General features: G+C 44.6%; 1 protein-coding gene across 5 annotated transcripts in view; it reads right to left on the minus strand.

Moving 5' to 3' along the window:
- SUPT3H (SPT3 homolog, SAGA and STAGA complex component) overlaps positions 1 to 10,123 on the minus strand; it is a 276,326-nt gene extending 266,203 nt beyond the window's left edge. For 2 of the 5 annotated variants that reach the window (XM_085218376.1, XM_085218375.1), the window contains exon 1: positions 9,500 to 9,519. Coding sequence is in view for 1 of the 5 variants with exons in the window: in XM_085218377.1 (XP_085074503.1) it covers positions 9,500 to 9,529 (30 nt within the window). In the remaining 4 variants the exon portion in view is untranslated. Of the gene's footprint in view, positions 1 to 8,550; positions 8,628 to 9,499; positions 9,545 to 9,981 lie in introns of those variants that run through there. The other 3 variants (XM_085218378.1, XM_085218377.1, XM_085218379.1) reach the window with 3 other exon arrangements.
- Positions 10,124 to 15,679: the final 5,556 nt, after the last annotated feature.

The following is a 15,679-nucleotide window of genomic DNA, read 5'->3' on the forward strand; positions in this document are numbered from 1 at the left end:
ATCATGTGAAGGAAGCTGACAGAGGGTTTCTAGGAAAGCTGTGTACTCACACATAAGGGACTAAAGAGGAAGCTGCAGTGATACCCATGTAGCAGAAGCAGAAGTTTATCTGTATTTTACATTTTGTTATTTGGCTGAGACAAACTGTTCGTTTTAGTACCTATATATTTATATTCCACACCACACTATCAGTACTGCTCAATAAAAGTTAATACAAACAACCACAGAATCACCAAGCTTGGAGAAGACCTCCAAGATCACCCAGTTCAGCCACCCACCACCAAGAATTCCCAAATCCTACAGGGCTACACATTACCTTCAAGCATTACTGAAAACCATGCAAACCCTTACTCAGAAATATTAGACAGCAAAACCATTCTGCCTGACAGCCTTCCATAAAGCAGCCACTTTACAGAGGATTTCATCTGCATTCCCATTCATTGCAATCCCCAGTGCACCCACTAATTTCTTTGGATCACAGAATCCCAGACTGGCCTGGGTTGCAAAGGCCCCCAGCGCTCATCCAGTCCCAACCCCCTGCTGTGTGCAGGTCGCCAACCAGCAGCCCAGGCTGCCCAGAGCCACATCCAGCCTGGCCTTGAATGCCTGCAGGGATGGGGCATCCACAGCCTCCTTGAGCTGATCTACACCTGATCTACACAAATGGTCCAGGCTTCAGGCCTGTAAACACCTGCAGAATGCTGGCCATATTATTTCTTGGGGTTTTTGTTTTGTTCCTTTGGCAAACAGTATCCCATTACACAAACAGTAAGATCAAAAATATAATCATGCTCGTGCAATTAGTCCTTCTGGTCTTTACCAATGAGCTGTCTTGTTGGGGGAAGGTAAGTCTTATGATATTCAATATGCAAGCACTGGAACAGGTTGCCCAAGGAGGCTGTGGATGCCCCATCCCTGCAGGCATTCAAGGCCAGGCTGGATGTGGCTCTGGGCAGCCTGGGCTGCTGGTTGGCAACCTGCACACAGCAGGGGGTTGGGACTGGATGAGCGCTGTGGTTCTTTTTAACCAAGGCCATTCTGGGATTCTGTGATTCTATGAACTAGGTGAAAAACTCAATTAACATTTTCAAAAAGTAGAAAAAAAAAAAAAAAAAGCACCTTGAAATATACCATTTGTATGTGGCTTAAACTTTAAAAAAAAAAAACTGAGCAAGAGATAAACTCAAGATTTTTATTTAAGCTTGAACTATTATTTTTTAAACTAACAGGGTCATTTAAAGCACATGGCTGTTTTCTTCAAACATAAGCTAGACGTTTTGCTTTATCCATGGTGTATAGTCTGGTCATTTAGGAGGCATTCTTACCTCCCCCACATCGTGGGACAGTTCTGCCATTGCTGGGTCAGTAGAAAAGCTGTGATTTGCTACTGTCCTATTTTAGATTAAATACTTTTTAAGGTTCCTGTCCTCCAAATGGATGAGAACAGCCTCATTCAAAAACCTCAGGGCTGTACATCTGTGCAAGTATCGGTTAAGGAGCTGAAAGCTTACCAGCTACTGCTTCACCAAAAACTCTGCTCTTCCCACTGCAACCAAACGATTTAACTTTCAAATCAAGCAGGTGTACAGCATTTTCTTGACATAAAAAACCAACAGCTTGTCAGGCTTTGTCAGACCCTTCACAATAATTACTTCCACAGCCCACGTTTTGTTTGATGGTTTAGATAATTAACTTCTTTACACATCAAAGTCCCATCATCTGTATGTTCTATTTCCTTTCTTCCGGATATAAAAAAAAAAAAAAAACACAAAAAAAGAAAAGAAAGAAAATAATTCAAAAGCAGAAGCACTCTCAAATCAATTTTCTTCAATAAGTATAGCTAACATGGAACTGAAAAGCCTACTGTAATCTTCAGTGGGTCAATATACTGTATTTGTTTTAGCTCCAAACTGAAATGCAGCTGTTTGCCATATTCTGTAAAACGAATTCAGATGTTCAGATTAGGTCACAGATTATTTCAACATGCCATATTTTAATCATGAACTGTAGCAAAGAGAAGATAGCTTCTGATGAGCGCTGGCTGCAAGTAGCAATTAGGAGGTCCTATCCAGATACACCCTTTCAGCTTTCACAAATTCTTTTCTCATAGGGAGAAAATCTTGCAATCATGTGTGCAATAATAACAACATATATAGTTCTTAACAGGAATAGAGATTTAAAAACATTGACTGTGACTTAATATCTTTTACCTATAATCACAGAATGGCCTGGGTTGGAAGGGACCTCAAGGATCACAAAGCTCCAACCCCCTGCCACATGCAGGGCCACCAACCTCCACATCTCACAGCAGCCCAGGCTGCCCAGGGCCCCATCCAACCTGGCCTTGAACACCTCCAGGGATGGACGGGGATCCACAGCCTCTCTGGGCAGCTGTTCCTGCATCTCACCACTCTCACACCAAACAACTTCCCCCTGACATCCAACTGAAATCTGCCCTCCCTCAATTTCAAACCATTTCCCCTTGTCCTGCTGTTATCTCCCCTTTCCAAGAGCTGACTCCCCTCCTGTCTGTAGGCTCCCTTTAGGTCCTGCAGGCTGCACTGAGGTCACCCCGCAGCTTCTCTTCTCCAGGCTGAACAAGCCCAGCTCCCTCAGCCTGTCTTTGTAGTGGAGGTGCTGCAGCCCCCTGATCATCTCTGTGGCTCCTCTGGACCCTCTCCAACAGCTCCCTGTCTTTCTTGTACTGGGGCCCCCAGACCTGGACACAGCGCTGCAGATGGGGCCTCACAAGGGCAGAGCAGAGAGGGACAATCACCTCCCTGTCCCCAAAATAAAACATAGAACAGTCACAATAAAAAACAGTATTTGTTCTATATAAAACAGCAGAAGACAAGAGTTCTTGGCTGAGGGAAGCTAATTCTAAGTTTTTTTTGACAAACATAGGCCCAGTTCTCTCACTGAGGGAAAATACAAGAGCAGACTTTTGCTTTATAGCCATCTCTTTTATCCATGTCCATTCTGAAGCTCCCAAGCAATACAAGCTCACCATTACAGTTCAGTCAGTAAGGCAGATGTACAACCCATACAGATGTATTTATTCAAGATCCAGTTGAGAGGTGCGTATGAACTGAAGTTCAAGAACTTGAAGGGAAGAACTGAAATTTGAATTTAATGTACAGGCTGCACATACAGCCCATAGCTGTCAATTATCACATTTCCAAGCTACTGGAGCAAACAGAAGCAGTCTTAAAAATAATAGTAATAGTAATATATTTTCTTAATAAAAACCAACACTGTAAATACTTCCATCTTCTATTTTCAAAGACTGCTCAGATATTTGCATCAACCACCACAGCCAAATTGTCGCATAAGGATCTAAGGGCACATCCACTCTCAACAGCCCAATACAGCTCAATAACTCACCCAAGTGCAACCAGGGAGAGCAAACATTTCTAGTCCTGCAGTTTTCACTCTGCAAAGACAACTGAGCTGGGTCAGTTTAAAACAAAAGTGTTTCTCAGAGGAGGGAACTTTGAATCCGAATGGCCTAGCAGAGCTCTGAGTACAACTGATCTCAGTCAGTGGCCACATTTCTTCTCAGCATCTCTAAAGTGTTTGCAAAATCAACTCCCATAAGTAACTAATCTATCCTTGTAAATGTTCTTATGTCTCTACTGTAGTGTGAAGCACAGAATTAGTGAAAAACACAGACATCCGAGACAAATTCTTCCATTAAATGCATTACTGTAGAATTTACAATGACTTAATTCATCAAGTAGGCAAGCAGTATGGGTGTTGTACCAGTTCTCTTTGCTTGTTCTTTATATATTTTGCATATAACCTGAAACCATGCAAAAATGCAAAGAATGGTATTTTCATCTATAGAAACAAACAAAAAAAAAAAATAGGAACTAAATGCCGAGATGACTATTAGTTAACACAAAATTAAAAAGTAATGGCTTTGTTTTCACATTCCCTACTTCAAAGTAATTAGGTTAATCACAGAATCATAGAACCCCAGAACGGCCTGGGTTGCAAAGGCCCACAGCGTTCATCCAGTCCCAACCCCCTGCTGTGTGCAGGTCGCCAACCAGCAGCCCAGGCTGCCCAGAGCCACATCCAGCCTGGCCTTGAATGCCTGCAGGGATGGGGCATCCACAGCCTCCTTGAGCAACTAGTTAACCATTCTGTTACCACGACGTATCTTACTGCAGGCTCACGAGCACACAAAAGTATAAGATAAAGTCTTCTAGGACTGGAGATGTACGATCTGAATTAACTACAGGAAATCAGATTTTTGTTGGTGCACTTCCTTAGAAAGAAAGAAAGCAACTGTAAACTCTGTTGAACACGTGCAAGGTTGGCTTTCTGTAGGAGCAAAATTTAAAAGTAAGACAACCACGTGCACTGTACATACACTGTTGCACTGATCACCATTAGCACGGAATAACTAAACAAAGAAAAACTTGGAAGTTCTTCAGTTCTCCTGAGCTGCTCGAGCAGGCTGGAACCAGGAGCGTTCTAGAGTGAAAGGTCTCCAATGAGCACAACACACAAATGACCTAGACTTACCTTAAGCATCACTAAGCAGAATGCTTGCACCATTCACCTTAAGGAGAACACATTTCACCTGCAATTGCTGCTTCCTTTCATTACAGAAATCACAGAAACACCAAGGCTGGAAAAGACCTACAAGATCATCCAGTCCAACCATCCACCCATCACCAACAGTTCTCACTAAACCATATCCCTCATTACTTGATTTACCAGATGCTTATGGTAGTTTTACTTGAAAGTGAATAACAGAAATATGTGGATTAGATACCAGGATGAAATTCTTTAATGAGAGTGGTGAAACACTGGAACAGGTTACTAGTGAGCCTGTGGATGCCCCCTACCTGGAAGCACTCAAAGCCAGGCTGGATGGGGCTGTGAGCAACCTGGACTAGAGGGAGGTGTCCCTGCCTACAGCAGGGGGTTGGAACTGGGTGATCTTAAAGGTCTCTTCCAACCCAAACCATTCTATAATTCTATGATTCACCTCATAGCTGTTAATGGAGAGCCCAACTTCCACCACCCAGAAAAAACAAGTCCTTTTTGACCATGACATTCCTCATCAGAATTAAACAAGCTTGGAAAACCCACCAGCAAAAAAAGAACACATCCAAACCCCATTTTTATCCCTTTACTTTTAGAAGGCCACACAGTCATTCGCTCTTATTTAGAAATTAAACAAGAAGCATGTATACCTGCATAATAATAATTCAGACATACATCCCTGGCTGTGTTTAAAAACCGTTTGGATGCGGTGCTCAGGGCCGTGATTTAGCGGAGGGCTGTTAGAGTTGGGGTAGGATGGTTGGACTCCATGATCTTTAAGGTCTTTTCCCACCTGAGCTATTCTACGATTCTGTGATAGCATGTATAACATATATAGTATAATATAGCATACATACAGGATGCAGAGTAAAACAGATTTTCAAGCACGTGGAGGTACAAGTTTTGCTCAGTGATTAAAACGCATCTTACTGATGTTGTCTTTACAACTGTGGTGCTCCATACAAATGGACAGAAAGTAATTCTAGATGTCCATTCCCACAGCTGGTAAGAAATTATCTTTGTACACAGTCACTGAAGACCTTAAAGGAAAGCCGTGAAGAAGTACAACTCTGACTGACTTAGCAGGGAAAGAACAGTCACTAACCAGCTACAGATTAAAGCACAACCTCCTGATCCAGTTATGCATAATGACAACCGTACTTTACATGAAATGGCTCAGAATGTTCTCATATTTTAAGCTATTATTTGTCCACCCATGAGTCAAACATGACAGTTATTTAAGCCTCTTCAGAAATAGAGCACAGAGTGGTCTGGACTCCTGAAAGAATATTAATACACAGATGTAACTATTTTATTTGTGACTGAGAAATACACAGCATAATCTCACATCACAGTTATGTCTCCACATCTGGAGATGTTTACAGATACTTCTAAATTTCTAACTGAAGTCTAATCAGAGCTCTGTCCTTCCTCACAAGTGATTCTTTACCACGAAAACATGCAAAACTATCCCAGCAGATACGCTCACCTCCCTCTGAACACAACGTGCAGCACTTTCTGCCGAACTCCATGCCACTTCTGGCAGTAAATGGCACTGCACATTAACACCAATGACTTTTTCTTTCTCTCTAAAGACACTTAAGCAAAACAGCATAAGGGCTGAGCGTCCTGGAACCAACAGAAAAGTTTCCATAGCTTCCAGAATTCAGCTCTTGTAACTTTGATTGCACTAGCAATAAGTTTGTGTTTTTTGTCTCCCCCCCATAATGCATTATTTCAGCTGCATCCTGAATATTCTGTAACCATTTTTTAATAATTGTATAGATGCTAAGTGTGGTGACCGTAACTTTCCCAAGGTGAGCACTGATAGATTGCAGGGAAGCAAATACAGTGTGCTTGTATGTCTTCTGATAGAAACTGGCTTTGAATCCTTGGAAGCTGCAGACAGGATTCTAGCAGACCCAACCTGTAACTCTGATTTTCTTGAAGGGCAAGAAGTTCATGTATGAATACACAGAGCTCAAGCTAATTCTACCAGCATGCTTTGCTACTCATCTGCCAACAAGAAAATCCATCAACATCAAAGCTCACATCTACCTTCAGTTCCATCTAGAGTACTTCAATTCTAAGGTTTCGCAAATGCTGTTCTATCCTCTACAAAGCAAAACCAATTGTACTGTCTTCTTACCAACAGTTTTTAGTTATGCTTTCCTCTGTATAATTTCTCTTGTTTTCTTTCATCTGCCTCCATCTGCTCCACTCCTTTCAAGACGGCATAGCCTTCCTAACCCATGACATTGATCCTCCCCCTTCCATATCACCCTGAGCTGTCTTTTGTCCACTGGCTGGAGTACAATCATGAACATTTATAAACAATCCATAAACAACTATTAACATTCCTAGTACAGCTCCAAACCTGACCTTAATTGAACACTTTGGCATATCAGCTTTTCATACTTTGCCACCACCACTGTCCTCAAGTATACCAGAAATCCCCAATGAAGCATCAAATATACAGCTCAGATTTTTTCCCTGTTTCTTTTTTACTGTTGAACTGTTCCTCTCTTTTCTGAGATCACTGCTTGCCATCAGAAACTTCAGTGCTCTTAAGCAGGAAATGTTATCTTCCACTGTTACTTATCGGCACCTAGTATGAAGACAACTGCAATGAGAACAGCATGGCTTTAATGTCAGCCACAACCATTCATACAAACTAAAACTGTTTAACTGATTGTTAAACACAGCTCCTAAGTGCCAGACCTAACAGTTCTAGTAACTAGATGTAATAGATAGAACATTCAGGATGCCAGTGCCTTGCAGAGGTATCACAATCACAGATGAGTTCTGAGAGATTTCCATTGAAATGTATTCTTTCTTCTTTTTATTACTTTAATTTTTTTTTTTCCTGATTATTAAGCAAATCATTTTACAACGTTCTTAACATTGGCTATCTCTACTGATAGTTCTTGTGATTCACCTGAGAGATGTTTCTCAGAGTTCGGCCAAGACAGAGGTGCCTCAGCTCACCCCTTCCATACAAGCCCTTGGCCTCTTTTTACCATCACTGTTATTTATGTATGATAGAACGGCAGCTGTGGGAACTAGAAACTTTACAGCTGATTCTGTGAAACTGATTGTAATCAAACATAACACTTTAAACATATGTAAAATACAGGAGTAGTGAAAAGCCAAAGACTATTTATAAATAGAAATGTATACTGCATTAGCTTGCAGATGAACACTTAACATTATTACTTCAAATTAATAATGATTACGTGCAGCACTATGAATGACAGAGCTAATCAATATCATTCCTAATCAATACCTTTGACCTGCAGCTTTCTGACCAGCTCTTGGTAAGCTCTAATTGAGTCACTGCTGCCCAGCTCCATGAGAACACGGGCCTAACTAGTTTCCTTCTCTTTACACACACTGCTTATCTACACATTTGGATATTACACAATTGCAACAAGAGCATCAACTCAGTTAGTTTCTACAGGATAATCACTTGCTTTGATTTGGCCTCATGCCTTAAAACACTCGTAATAATGACCCAGAAATATACAGCCTGCCTGGGCTCACCGCTCAAGGAAACCACAGCACAATGGCAACATCAACACAATGCTCTGTACCACTTCACATTACTGCATGTAAGCAATTCTTAAAGCACTTGTAGCTTGCTAAATAATAGCTTGCCTATTGTGATAAGTTACAAACTGACTAATCCCATTTCAAACAGCTCCATTCTGTGCTATCCAAAATTAAGTCCTAGACAGGCTGGTAACAGTTGGTTATGACACTCAGAACTTTGCAAAACAGTCTAAGGGCTACTGAATTCTGTTAAACCTCAGGCAATGTTTCCAAACTCGTATACTCAAAACTTGTGAGTAAAGAGCCAGTAAAGCATAGAGGGATTCCTCATTTACTTCTCAGAAGCATGGCCTTGGAGTTGTTCCTTCTGCCTTTGCACATGTCCCAGTTAGATGTCAAGCTGCTCTCCAGAATCAACACAGCTACAGATTTCTTTACCTCAGGAAAGCTTTGTATATCCACAAGACTCAGATGTAGGACTTTCAGAAAACCACGAACACTGTTGCACTTGAAAACGCTGCTTGCAGCATCAGCTTTCACATCTACACTGTGACAATACAAAGTACAAAAATGCACCAAAGAAAACGAAATCTGATTTGTACATTAGTAATGTGCAAGTACAAGCCAGTGCAAAGTCCATCAAGGTTAATAGGGAAAAGGACATCACCTTCCAGGCCATGTGGATCTGGTCAACAATTAAAAAAATATCTAAGGGGGATGAAACAGGATGCACTGCACCCTGCCAAGTGAGTTAGCACAGCACTGGGTACAGTGCCTTAAGTCAAAAGGAAAGAGAGGCCTGTACCAAGGAAGAGAATGGCGTGGGAGTGAGATCAAAGACTTGAAAAGAAAGCTAAAGTACATCATCAACAAAACTGCAGCCCCTGAAACAGGTTCACTCTCAGGAAATCTGCTGTCTCACAACAGGCCACTAATGCAGCACAGCACATCTGGCAGCCCACAACACCAGGTTCTTACCTCCCCTCCACACACCCAGTAATAAATATTTTGCATAGGTATTGTTTTGCATTCATCGACTGCAAAGAATTCATTTGTATAACTTCTAGGAAGCAGCAGTTGATCGCAGCAGTAGATCAGATACGGAGATACAGTTAGTAAATAATCCCAGAATGGCCTGGGTTGCAAAGGCCCACAGCGCTCACCCAGTCCCAACCCCCTGCTGTGTGCAGGTCGCCCACCAGCAGCCCAGGCTGCCCAGAGCCACATCCAGCCTGGCCTTGAATAAAACCACTCAAAGCCTACACAGAGAATATTGTCCCAGACAGCAGCTATCGCTAGGCTGTAGCATTTAACACTCTGCAGGGATAGGCTCTATTTATAGCAAAAAAACACCTCTTCTGTTTGTGCACACAGAAGTAAAGCCCACCTCCTGCAGAGCCGCACAAGCAGGCAGCATCAGACAGGAGCTAGCAGCACCTCCAGCACAGCGCAGGCCACGGGCTGACCTGGGTTACATAACTCCAAGTCCCAGCAAGAACCCTCTCCCAAACACACAGAGACAACACAAGCAGCAGGGCAGGCTCCGGCGCCCGACAGCACCGCAGGCCACGAGAAAAGCCCGTGCGGAGCTCTGCCAGCAGCCCCGGCTGCGCGCCGTGTGAGCATCGCGGGGCTCCCGATAGGAGCAGCCCAACGGGAGCAGCGCTTCCTCCTCGCGCCGCCCGGCACCGCCTGAAGCACGGAAAGCCGTGCGGAGGGCCGGCTCGGCAGCGAACTCCCGCAGGCAGCTCCCGCCCGCCCGCCCGCCCGCAGCCCGGTCCGCGCCGTCCCGCCAGGCCCCCGGGATCCACCCTGCTCTGTAGAGCGGGCCGGGCTGCGATCGCGCCGGCGGCTCGCTGAGAGGCTCACCCCGGGGATGGATGGATGGATGGATGTTGGATGGAGGAGGCTGAGGTGTGCGGGGAGGAAGGAAGGAAGGTAGGAGCTTGGTAGTGCCCGGTCCCCCCCCAACGTGTGCGGCTGTCCGAAACGGGAAAGCGAGAGGCGGGAACTGAACCTCGTCCCTTCCACTCTACGCGCTGACTGAACCGAAGCGAGAAACCGGGGGGGCGAACGGCCGCGGCCTCCCCCCTTGGCCGCGGCGGCGGCTCCGGCGCGGAAACGCTCAGGCAGCGATTGGGGGGGGTGGAAAATGGCGCCGCCCGCGGGGGAGGGGCCGGCTTCGCCACACGGCGGCCGCGGAGCGCCGCCGTCTCCGTCCGCCGCGCGGCGGCCGCGGCCTCCCAGGGCGAGGGGTGGAGCCGAGGCGGGGCCGCCGCTGCGCCGCTTCCCTCCGCCGCCGCTTCCTGCCCGCCTCCGCTGCTCCTCTCGGCCGCTTTCCCGCCCACCGCGGGCAGGTGCGGGCTGCGGGCGCTGCCTTGGGGCGGGCTGAGCTCTTAACAGCCGGCAAGGGCTTGAGGAGAATGGGCTGCTCTCATCAGTGTTTGTCGTTGTACGGCTCCTGAGGGCTGCTCACCTCCCGTCCCCAACCTGTGTGCAAATACGAACGTGCTGCTGCTTTGTAAATCCCAATAGGTCCTTACTGCAACCTAATGCATCCTACAGCCATGCTGGTAGCTTAATGCGTTGAGGTAGTTAAATATCTTCCACACACACAATCATAGAATGGCCAGAGGCACCTCAAGGATGATGAAGCTCCAACCCCCTGCCACATGCAGGGCCACCAACCTCCACATTTCACAGCAGCCCAGGCTGCCCAGGGCCCCATCCAACCTGGCCTTGAACACCTCCAGGGATGGACGGGGCATCCACAGCCTCTCTGGGCAGCTGTTCCACACCTCACCACTCTCACAGCAAACAACTTCCCCCTGACATCCAACTGAAATCTGCCCTCCCTCAACTTCCAACCATTTCCCTTGTCCTGCTGTTATCTCCCCTTTCCAAGAGCTGACTCCCCTCCTGTCTGTAGGCTCCCTTTAGGTACCACCCTCTTCTGATGGAACCCAGGATCCCATTTGTTTTCTGAGCTGCAAGAGCACACTGCTGGCTGATGTTCAGTCTTTTATCCACCAGGACCCCCAGGTCCTTCTCCACAGGGCTGCTCTCAAGGAGTTCTTCCATTCTGTACACATATCTGGGGTTACTCCAACCCATGTGCAAAACCTTGCACTTTGCTATGCTAAACCTCAGAAGGGTCACACAGGCTCACCTTTCGAGCTTGTTGAGGTCCCTCTGGGTGGCTTCACATCCTTCTAACATGTCACTTAGGCAGGGCCTATGTCTCCATTTTGTAGCAGTGCTTCTTTCTTCCTGCAGTGTCAGCTCAGCAGGCTGAGAGGACACAGAAGGCAGACACCTGCCCCTTTGGCCTGCGCTTTTCTCATTCTACCACCCTCAGTACCTCCTAGCTCTAGGGTTTGGTGCATCCAGTTTACTCATTTCAGTGGCCAGATTTGTAGGGAGACGTGCTCACTTGTGTCATTCCGTTAACTAGAATGATTAATTGTGACCAACAGAGGTGTGCTGAATGGCTGTTAGTGCTACCTGTCTTCATGATGAGCAGAAACCTTGCTTTTCTTGAGGGCTCGCAGGGAGCTAGCAGCCAAAGGAACACTTGGCCCTGGCCATGTTTAACCCACCTTCCTGCTGCACACTGCTCAACAGCTGTATGCTTTCTGAGAAGATTCATTCTAAGAAATCCACAATGTAGAGACTGCATAATTTTACACGCAATGTAGTCTTTTAAGCTCTTTTTGGAGGAATAAGAGTAGGAGGAAGCTTTTACAACCACTGAAATTATCTTAATGCTCTTGGAGCCATCTGAATCCAAATTTATTTGGAGTTCAACCTATTTTCTGCCTTTTCACCTTTAATTCATTCTACTGCATTCTACGTTCCCTCTATTTTTTTCCTTTTAACTCTGCTACCCTTCACTCCCATTCCTCCCTGCCTCTTCATGCAGACACCTGACAGTCCCTCTGTTCCTCTCCTCCTCCCACACCAGCGTTAGCAAGACAAGGCAATTCTGCTGCTCGCTGCTCTCCCTTCTGTTGCTTATGTCTATGGCAGGAAAGCTGCTATCAGCCTGAGCACTGACAGCAGCAAGCAAAACGTGGAGCAACTAAGATAGCTGATTCTTGCATTTATAGCAAATTCTAATTCTTACTGCAGCGAGGATGACCTGAACTTTTTCTTCCTATTATGCATTTTAAAAAACATCTGGACAACCCCAGCTAAAGGAGGATTACTGATAAGCATTTTCCTGGCCAAAAGGAAAATCAAAGTATTCTGTCAAGTTGTGAGAGATACTGCAGTCTTTCACGAGACAGCTCCAGTTTTTAGTCAAATTCTGTGATTTGCCAAAGCCTTACGTTACAGGCAGTGTGCAGCATGTTGCTGGTCTTTCTATGCTATGTGCCATGCATATCTTTATGTATATTGGTAAGACAGACTAATGTGAAAATACAGAAGATAGAGAAGTTACTGTGCCAATTCTGCAGGCTAATTTTAATAAGGGAATTACTGTGATAATATGGTTTAACGTGTCCAGTGTGAACTACATAATTTTCAGGAGCGTGAACAGAGCCAATGTGACTTGGTGAGGTGCCTGAAAAAGTACTAAAAGAACTTTTACTGATGAATTTTGTTTCTGTGTAAAATGCTTTTGCCTGCAGTGAGAGGTTACTGGTTCAGAAGCGGTTTGAGCTAATGCTAATGATGGGTTGGGCTGATGAAAGAACATTCCCTCCACTGCTGTGTGTATAGATGATAACTTCTGGCAGAGCAGCTGAGCAAGGCGTGTATTATTGTGGTTGTGAAATCTCTAATCAATACAAAATACAATGAGCAGAATCATAGAATTGCTCAGGTTGGAAAAGACCTTAAAGGTCATCGAGTCCAACCTAACCAAAGAAGCAGCAGAAGACAGAGGCAAATAGGACAGAGGAGCACAATTCTCTTACAGTACTGTGTGCTTGTGTAGTTGGCAGAAGTGCCAGGGCTGCCCCCTCAGCAAGTCTGAATTCTTACAGAGCTTCACGGACGAGAGAAAAACCTGATCAAGCTTTGTTATGTATTACACAGAACCAAAAAAGGGCACAAACAAAATCATATTCCTTTTCTGGTCACCCTTCAGATCCTAAGGTCACTGTAAACTGTCTCAGCACTTTTACAGACTGGACTCTGCTCAAACCATAATGCTTACAAAGTTCTGCTTTGAATAGGCCTGATTTTCTCTGTCATTTGTTTTCACTTTTATTTCTCTGCACAACGTAAGAAGTCCGAAAAAGATTTTATTTTCCCCTACATAGCGTATAATTTACATCCATCATCCCAGGAGGTCAGTGCCACTGGGGTGCCATTTAAATACAATGAATATAAAGTAATGAAGCTCTCGCTGGAGTGGATGGCCGCAGATCTTGGGGAAAGAGAAAAAGTTTCCAAAGCATGTGGAGAAAACACGACGGGAGACCGAGTGAATTCATCACACCACAAAAATGTCTCCATCCTGTCGACAAAGTCATTAAAGGAAAATGAACCATTGTTACTTTAGACGCTTGCATTCCTTTGCCATAATAACTTCAGTGTAGAAGCATTGGTGCAAAGAGAATTTGCACACACGAGAAAAAAAAAAAAATCTGTTTAAAAAAAGAACATATCCAGATTATGTAATGAAAGAAATCCTCCGAGCTCCAAAGAAGAGATGGAGCCTCTGCAGAAGCCACAACTAATAAGGAACCGTATGCAGCGGTCCAGGGTGGTTCTTTTCCTCCTGCCAACAAGTCGGAGGGAATGCCAGCACAGGCAATTCTTTTCCGATAACCCACAAATGGTATTCTCTTTAATTACACGAATGTTTCTATCCCCAGTTGATCCATAGCCATGCTGGTTTTTAAGATCCTTTCCTGAGATTTCCTCCGTACCGTTTCCCTTTTCAAATTCATTTACTTTCAATAATTTTTCAGTCTCCGTAAAAGCAATCTGTGAGGAATGCGGGGATTAGAAAAGTTTGCTGTGTTCAATTTTATGTAATTCCCTGGCAAAGGGTGTCCAAATGAGAGACAGTGTCACGTGCATACAGTAAATCATAGCATATACCCATTTCAAATATGTTCCTCCTCTGTAGGCCTGCCACCAGGAAACACCACTTTAAAGCAAACTGTCATGCAACCCCTAGAAGAAGAGATGAAGTTAAAGAGCTGCAGCAAAAATCCTTTATTTTAACTTATTCGGTGGTATGGCAAAGTTGTATTTGGTATGCAAGTTAAAACCAAAACAGGCTAATAGATTTAGCAACTTTATTGTCAAAACTGTTCAGTAATACAATACATAAAAAGTCCCTTCGGTTGCTTTAATTTTTTGCTTAATAGAAAGGCACTACATTGATTTAAGGGAATACTGAAAAGGAAATCTGTCCTTTATTTATTTTTTGTGATTGGACTGGAACAGGGAACTGAGCAGAGAACTGCTGAGGAAACGTATGCCAGCAAACACCAAATCGTACCTGTTAATTACAACAAATATGCCTGCAGACAGCAGCAAGCATGCTATTTATCCATCATTTATAAGCACTGATGTGTGGGGAAATGAATTGGTTTGCTGGCAATTGTCCCAATTAATTGGGCGTGCTATTTATTAGGGCACTGATTAAAGCGTACTCTGCAATGTAATGGTTCAGTATGAAGCTGCCAACCCTTATTCACTCCTGGCTCACATGGGTAAAAGCAGGAGAGTAGACAAGCACTATATGAAAATAATGATGTGCTCTGTGCCAAAATGGATTTGAGGCAACTCCAGTGCCTGGAAATTAAAGACCTGGAGAAACAGAATTAGGTAGCATCGTGATTTTGAAGATACAGGTTTGTGTTGTGTAATCCGGCTTTGACCAAGAGCTTCCATCTGTAATAGTCATTTTGCACACGTGTTAACACCAGCACCACACTCCTGTAAGCAGCAGGCTAAGGAAATGGGAAACAGGATAAAAGCAGACTTTTGGTGCCGAGTGATCTGAGTGCATTGGCTTGAAGAAAAGCTGCTGGGGGGTCCTGATCCCTGCCACCGACTCCTTGAGCCTATCTGATCAACCGCCCTGATTGAGAGTATAGATTAAGTAAAACCATGGCTTCCACAAATGAGGTTAGGAGTTTCCACACACAGTCAAGGAAACTTATGCTAATAATTGTATATGTTATCCGAAGTAATGCTTAGAGTTTGATCCCAGCCATGATAACCACCAGAGCAAACCAAAATAGTGATTTGTACCAGTGAAGAATTCCTTGGTCTTGGATCGTTCATAACTTACCTTCTTAGCGCTGATGCAAGACCTGGGTGCAGGGCCCAGCATTCCATGATTTACTAACAAGCTTTTGTTCCTACCTACTTCCTACAGTGCCCTCAGCCTTTTGGCAATGCTTAAACGACCTGCACTCTGCCTCTTCAGAAGGAAGTACTCAAAGGTGACTCTATGAGCAGAGAGCTGCAGCCTGAGGGCTCCAGCAGCAGGAATGAAGTCGTAGTGCAGTGTCTTTCTTAGGAAACTGGTTGTGCCCCAGAAAATCATGGCAGTGTGAGAGCCACTTAAAAATGGGAGCAGTAAAGGCAGAGCTCC

The sequence above is a fragment of the Meleagris gallopavo genome, chromosome 2, assembly GCF_905368555.1.
Source record: "Meleagris gallopavo chromosome 2, MGAL_WU_HG_1.1, whole genome shotgun sequence".
Classification (NCBI taxonomy): Eukaryota; Metazoa; Chordata; class Aves; order Galliformes; family Phasianidae; genus Meleagris; species Meleagris gallopavo.